The 7,566-nt window shown below is 37.6% G+C and overlaps 2 protein-coding genes across 2 annotated transcripts in view; one reads left to right on the top strand and one right to left on the bottom strand.

Moving 5' to 3' along the window:
* Window positions 1-1,043: 1,043 nt before the first annotated feature.
* Window positions 1,044-2,703, bottom strand: LOC107740965 (uncharacterized). Its single transcript, XM_016553535.1, has 3 exons — window positions 2,633-2,703; window positions 2,111-2,262; window positions 1,044-1,511 (listed from the first exon to the last, which is right to left on the bottom strand). Exons 1-3 carry the CDS (start codon window positions 2,688-2,690, stop codon window positions 1,044-1,046), a joined length of 678 nt encoding a protein of 225 aa, XP_016409021.1. The 5' UTR covers window positions 2,691-2,703.
* Window positions 2,704-4,443: 1,740 nt separating this feature from the next.
* The window catches only part of LOC107740964 (serine/threonine-protein kinase TAO3-like), a 9,564-nt gene continuing 6,441 nt past the window's right edge, over window positions 4,444-7,566 (top strand). The window contains exons 1-3 of the mRNA XM_016553533.1: window positions 4,444-4,483; window positions 5,417-5,697; window positions 7,140-7,376. Of these exons, the coding sequence (XP_016409019.1) occupies window positions 4,444-4,483; window positions 5,417-5,697; window positions 7,140-7,376 (558 nt within the window). The remainder of the gene's footprint in view (window positions 4,484-5,416; window positions 5,698-7,139; window positions 7,377-7,566) is intronic.

Below are 7,566 nucleotides of genomic sequence, written 5' to 3'. Positions count from 1 at the left end.
TATTTAAAGTGTCAGCAATATACTGAATGGAAAGAAAGGAAGAAGCACTTTTGAATGTCCATGTGTGCAACTTTGTGACATTTGTAGTGTAAGAACAAGAACAGAAGTTTCTTTTTGTTTAGTTTATTTTGGAAGTATGAATGCAAAGTAATTTACATCATTACATACTGTACATACTGGTTTCATATAAATAAGTATCAAAATATATACATACATTCATAATCACAACATTCACCGAAAGCATTCATAGTTGTGCTGAGTGAAATGTACAGACCGCAGTCTGTTAATTATAAAGGGAATGGCTTGAGATTCACTCACATTGACACAAACACACACTCATACCTTGTGACAGGGGAGACGGCTAGTCAGTTTTTTTTCCTCTTTCTGATGTGGTGAAATGAATGCGTCATTATGGGCTGATATCAGTCTCTTGCACTTCCTGCCTTCTAAAATGGTCTCAGCTGAAGGCTATGTCTTAGACAGAACATATACATTTTACTAGGTTATTCAGGTCATGCTATAGATGTTAGCATCAACCACAAAAGCCAATATGGCTAACGTGTGACATCACAGCTAATCACTGCAAATTTCTGTGTAATCAAAACTTGATCTGTGACGACATACATAACATCATAGAGTGTTGTTAAGAAATCCTGAGTAACTAGTGGTTTTGAGCCTTCTTTCTTGAAGGGCAAAAGGCATCACATCTAGTTATACTGTAATACAGTTTTGATGACAGTTGTTGCTTCATAACAAAATCAAATGAAAATATTTTTACTGTCAAATAATTAAAGGAACCACGACAGTCGGCCAAATAGGATGATCCATTCTTGTTCAAATGGAAGTGGAAGTAAAAAAAAAAAAAATTGTATGACTTAACTTTTTTGTCCATATATATGAATAAGACAGTTAGGACAACAATAAATTATATTAATAAATATATCAACAAAAAACATACTCTGGACATCTCTTCAACAGTTATAGATGTACAAAAATAAATATTAATAAATTACGTAAATACTGTTTTATGTCACAAACACACTTTAGTTCATCAAGAACCATTTTTTGGTCCTTTTTCTGCACATTTTCCCCTTAAGAGACTTCTGTTCTTGAACTGCTTGACTAAGGAGCTCCTGAAGCCGAGACAGGACAATGCATCCATAGGCTTTCTGCTGGAAAATATTTTGTGCAGGGGGAATTCCTGTTGGCCTTTCAGCTGGCTCAGGAATGGGTATATTTGGCTGCAGGATTTCTAAGATACAGTTCACCCTCACAGCAATGTGGCGAACATGTGTAATTATCCTGTTAAGCCCCTCCGCCACAGGGTTGGTTGGAGGATTTAAGTCTTTCTGCTGCTCCATCACTGTCTTCATGTGTGGCAGAAACTCTTTCAGGTGGGTGTAAACACTCATGATGCGCTGCAATATGGTCTGGCCAGAGACTGTTGATACTGGAACATTGTCCATTTGCATATCACAGATCAGGTCTGCAGAATCTCCTTGACTGGCTTTCTGAATGAGAGAAGACGAAAGTCTATAAGAACCCTGGTTGATTCATATCTATCTATATCTATCTATCTATCTATCTGTATGTCTGTCTGTCTGTCTCTGTTTTTTTAGTTGCTTTGTCTTATGATAAATCTTTTTAAGTCATCTTGAGGCCCCCTAGTGGGCCTGGTTAAGAACCAGTGGCCTAGACAGAAATTGATTTTTAAAAATAAACCTACTCTGACACCTAACCCCATTCAGTGTCATGACTGTCTTTTGCATGACCCATATATGACCCATACCTAAATTTGGCTATTATTCTGAAAGACTCATTTCCACATTTAATGTATATTCTTGCACAGTTTATACTGTCAACGAGTTAAATTTACAGTTCCCACATACTCCCACCCACTCTCAAAACAGCCCAGTTTTGTAAATGGAAGGAATCACCTCATTGTATGTGGAAACCACCCAAGCAACTGTTGACCATATTAGGCTTACATTGTCAGAGCATCTCTTCTTTGTTGTACCAATCACAACTGATTTAGGACCACTGACGTAAACGTTGTTTGCAAGGTTAACAATTATACTTTCAAAAAAGTAACTAGAAAGAGAGTACTTACATATGTTTCTAAGAGCTCTGTCGTCCTCTTCCTCATTAACCTAGTGAGCTTCAGACTATGGTGAAGAAGCTGGCTGCAGTTTTCGTTTTTGCATGACACTGTTGGATGCATTAACTCAACAGCAATCAAAATGAGGATAGGAAGGATTATTCCTGAATTCAAAAAAAAAAAAAAAAATGTAATTAAAGTCATGTTCTACAAATCACCTAAGCTCACGTCAAAACATATTCATATTTTATGGTGCACCCTTTCACAGATACAACAGTAGATCTTTAGTTTCACATGCACTGGAGTCAGAATGACCAGATGTCCATCTTATGGGTGCACATATATATATATATATAATCAGTATACATAAAACAATCAAATGCAACATACTTTAACAAATATGCATGTTTTGTTTATGTATATTGTAATAGGGTTATTAATCGAATCACAGCATTAACAGTGTTCCATGTTTGACCATTGTTAAGCATGACTGTAAACATATTGTTATGTGTGCAGTGTGGCTGTGATACTTACTGAATTTTGCTTGTGATCTCTGAGATAGGCAGACCATGTTCCTAACATGACAATTCATTCTCCGTTCACAGACAAAGTTTCAAACTGGTCATGATCACAACTCTGTAAAAGTTTTTAAAGACTGAAACCACACATTTGTCATTGGAAGGAAATGACGCAGCCAGCTTTCTGAGGCAACAAGAGTTCCCAGAATTTTTTTCTTTTTGCGTCTTCATTATCACATGTACTATGTGTAATGTTCCCTCCTTTAGTTGCCACCCATTTTTTGTGTAGCTGTATCTCCCTATGTGATGCAGAGTCTGGATAAGTTGAGCAATCATGTCTGTTTGTCATAGCTAATTTACGCCTGATGTCAGATAAGTTTATAAGTACAGATGTCATGAGATTTTACTCTTACCTCTCATATCTTAAAAAGATTTTTATGTTGCACAATTCCACATGACCCATGAATCTCTCATTTTATCTATGTATTTGGAATAACATTAAATAGGTAGATTACTTTTATTTTTTAACATTTATGGAAGTATACCCTTGGATTTTGAGATCACACTTTTCTGACATTTTTTTTTTTTACATTGTGTTTAGCATCATTTTCAGTCAATAACATTGCTCCAAATTTGACAATGCCATGCTAAAAGCAACAAAAATTAGAAAAGGAACCACCATCCAACACAGCGCTCTTCCACCCTTGCTCTGAACTCTGTGCCTGTTGGTTCAACAGGAAGTGGTCTTGTAATAGGAAGGTAATTTCTCAACATTAGATTTTCACTGATACCTTTCGATCTTTTGACGCAAAAGCACAAAGTTGGGAATTTCAGCCCCCTATCAACTTCAGACAAGGAAGGAAGATGACCAACACTCTGCTGTGCTTTGATTTGCTGCACTTCTATACAACTTTTGTGTGATGCAATGACATATTTATTGCATGCAGAATGACTAAAGTGGACAAAACTTGCATCTGATGTTAACTGAGCTAAGCTTGTTTTGACCCCTTTTGACTCAGGCCTACAAGGGAAACCCCAGAGCCAAAAGTTTAGAACTTGCACAAATTCACTATAGTCCCCCAATTAAAGGCTGATCTCACAGCCACATCTGTAAAAATACATTCATACGCTTAGATAAATAAATGTAATTTCTTGGGTAAGAAGTCTGCTTGTTCATGCTGATGTGGTAAGTCACAGGGGAAATCAGTGTCTTCTCAGCAAATCACAGGTAATAGTAGTTCAGTACCTGGTACTTTCCACAATTCTTACCAAAAAATCATGCACTATAGGTAAAGTGTCGTGGGAATGAGGATAAACTGGAAGTGTTGGATTTGCCCTTTTATGCTGACTGTGGTCACATTCCCCTGTATTCATATTGTTGTTTTAGCATCCTGGGTTTTGGATGTGGGTGTGGCAGCCCAGTCTTGAGAACAGTATCTTGAGTACTTTCTACCAAGACACCCCCTTCTAATGTTTATCAGCTTCAGCCAACTCTTTGGAAGTGTGACTGTGAAAATTCAGCAGTATTCGTGCAGACAAGTCTGCATTTTATATTTGGGCCAAAAAGATCAAAGACAATTTTTGTTAACCTCTAAACCACACAGGAAAAGCTTTACTTGACAGTCGAAGGAAATTCCCCACTCTCCTTTATGTATTTCTTATAATTGCCTATTTAGGCTTTTTAGTCTTCACCTCAAAACTCACTGCACTATAGGTAAAGTGTCGTGGGAATGAGGATAAACTGGAAGTGTTGGATTTGCCCTTTTATGCTGACTGTGGTCACATTCCCCTGTATTCATATTGTTGTTTTAGCATCCTGGGTTTTGGATGTGGGTGTGGCAGCCCAGTCTTGAGAACAGTATCTTGAGTACTTTCTACCAAGACACCCCCTTCTAATGTTTATCAGCTTCAGCCAACTCTTTGGAAGTGTGACTGTGAAAATTCAGCAGTATTCGTGCAGACAAGTCTGCATTTTATATTTGGGCCAAAAAGATCAAAGACAATTTTTGTTAACCTCTAAACCACACAGGAAAAGCTTTACTTGACAAAGGAAATTCCCCACTCTCCTTTATGTATTTCTTATAATTGCCTATTTAGGCTTTTTAGTCTAAACTCACCTCAAAACTCAAACTCATGCGGGCCGCAATAATGATAAATCCGCAAATAATGTAAAAAAATTATGTTTTTTAAAAAAGTATAAAATGTATGAATGAAATGTAAAAAAAAAAAAGTAAAAAATTATGTTTTTAAAAAAGTATAAAATGTATGAATGAAATGTAAAAAAGAAAAAATGTATCAGAGGTGTTATCGCTGACTCGCTTATTAATGACTCGATCAACTGCATGAAACATGCTACTTGCTATATGTAAAATAGCTTCCAGAAGACTGAAATGACACTAATTGTGAGTGTACATCATTTTAATCACTATTCCCAAAGAAGCTATTGATTTCTTTACAAAACTTTTTAAATTAGCACAAACATTCACTAAATGCACTTTTGAGGGTGTTGGAAACGATAAAAGTTTAAGACGCGTGCACGAGCACACACGTTCTTTCCGCTGATTGCCCGTGGTAGGCATTGCGTAACTCACTCTAGTCTATCCCAACGGATCTGTTTGCTTCCTCCTCCTCCTCCTCCTCCTCCTTCTTCTCAGGAAGTGCAGCCGCTACTCTGAAGAGAGGCTCCGGACTCCCGCTCTCGCCGTACCGAGTGACTCGCGCGTCATCCATAGCGATGCCCTGCCTGCTTTTGCAGGCACCCGTGAGCGACATACGCCAGTAACAGATGAAGGGTGAAGAGGATGTGCTGGAAGCAGCAGGCTGTATGCGGGCAGCAGGGAGACGCAGCGGCATCATCCTCATCCTCAGCCTCAGCAGCAGGGCGCTCGGTTAGCGCCCACCCCCACTCGCTTCGTCTTTTCCTCCCCCCTGCAGAAGCATGCTTGCGTGAGGGATGAGGCTGGAGACAGGGACATCAGGCCAGAGCTGCGGCCTTCTTCTTTTCACAAGAGCCGGGCTCGCCATCATCGCAGCAGCAGCAGCATCCGCCAACGCTTTGCCATCATCACACCAGCATCTTTGGTAGGCAGCCTATCTCTCCTCTTCCGCTCGCCGTTTTTGCATAAGAAATGCAGGCCTGCCATGGTCATCCACTCAACCTCACATCAGTAGCCATGGCAACCACATCCCGTTAATAACCCCCCCCCCATGTCTTTCTGTCTCCGGAGCGCAGGCTTATTTTTACGCTTCATTTTTGTTATAGTAAAGATATTCATTTTTTTTGTGTGATTTGGAGCTCTTTTCTGGCGCTGTACATGATGTACAGTGTTTTTTCTCTCTCTCCACATCTATAGATCTTTTCTAGAATGCAAACCAAGTCAGACGTTTTTTTTATATATGTATAGCCTATATATATATATATAGAAAGAGAGTTTCAGTTCATCATTAAAACAGTATATTTGCTTTCATATTTGCATTTTGATTCAGTCAGTGACACTATTATAGCCATTACATTTCACTCAGGCACAGTGTGTTCAACCCATCAAGATGAAGCTGATTAATTACATTTTTCTTCATTGCAAAATTATATGAAGCTAAACACTAATAGTAAAAGGTGAAATAGATGCCCGTGATAAAAAAAAAAATACGTTCAATACCTGTATTGCTCAATGATATGTGTTAGGCAGGCTTCATAATATCTGGTAGCTGACATGTGCTGAAATGTAACATCTAAAATGATTTTACTTTATTCAGAATTTTGCTTCTTTTTAAAAAAAATTTGTATGCATGCAGTTTTTATGATCTCATATTAAATGAAAACCTACATGGAATATTTTTACTATCAAAATTAATTTACCACACCACAGGATCATTTATAATGAACTAATCATTATTATAATGTGATTAAAAACAGTGAAATACCAAAAGGGGAAATCTATATGTATATCTATACAATATATCATTTACTTTTCTTTATGCATGCATATCAATTTTAAACAAAAAATTTGATATTGATGAACTCATTATGCATCAACTTTTCATGTGTTCAGTAGCTTCTGTTGTTATGTTCTGTATGTTTCTTTAAAAAATTGAGATTTTTTTAATTGATCCATTTTGTGACATCATGCTAGTTGTGAACAAAAAACAAACTTTGAAAATATTTTATAGACAATTTAAATGCCTAATATATCAAACATTGCAGATCATTATATTCATAATTGCTCTGATGGGGCCAATAAATTGCACAAACAAGATAATAAGTATACAAGTATACACTAATTTTTATTGGTTATATAATAATTAATATATGGTTACATATTTTTACATTTTGAAAATTATGAATAAATCATTATATTAAAGAAAGGCACTTACTTTACAGAACTGGTCATTATAAGGTTAAAGAAAACTTCTTTATCTTAAGATCTCACATCTTATGGTTTAAAAGACGAAAAGAGAGAAAAAAACTTTCATTTTCTTGCTTAGCTTACTTGACCTTTGACCCCCAACACACTGTGTGTTTGCAGGTCAGTGAGCAGATCCAGGAGCATGAGCAGGAAGTTGTGCGGCGTGAGCAGATGTCAGGGTATAAGCGCATGCGGCGGCAGCACCAGAAGCAGCTGATCGCCCTGGAGAACAGGCTAAAGGCCGAGATGGATGAGCACAAGCTCCGGCTGCAGAAGGAAGTGGAGACCCAGGCCAATAACACCTACATTGAACTGGAGCGGCTGGCCAAGAAGCAAGCTGTACAACTGGACAAGGAGGTGTGTGCTCCTGCTTTACACATTGTGGACAGGGTCATGAAAAGTTTACAAGATGTCACATTTTTGTCTGTAAGTCGATATATATGTGACCCTGGACCACAAAACCAGTCTTAAGTCGCTGGGGTATATTTGTAGCAATAGCCAAAAAAACATTGTATGGGTCAAAATTATCGATTTTTCTTTAATACAA

Source organism: Sinocyclocheilus rhinocerous, unplaced genomic scaffold (genome assembly GCF_001515625.1).
Source record: "Sinocyclocheilus rhinocerous isolate Xijiao unplaced genomic scaffold, SAMN03320098_v1.1 scaffold346, whole genome shotgun sequence".
Classification (NCBI taxonomy): Eukaryota; Metazoa; Chordata; class Actinopteri; order Cypriniformes; family Cyprinidae; genus Sinocyclocheilus; species Sinocyclocheilus rhinocerous.
Note: the sequence above shows the minus strand (reverse complement) of the source record. Positions and strands in the feature narration are given on the sequence as shown.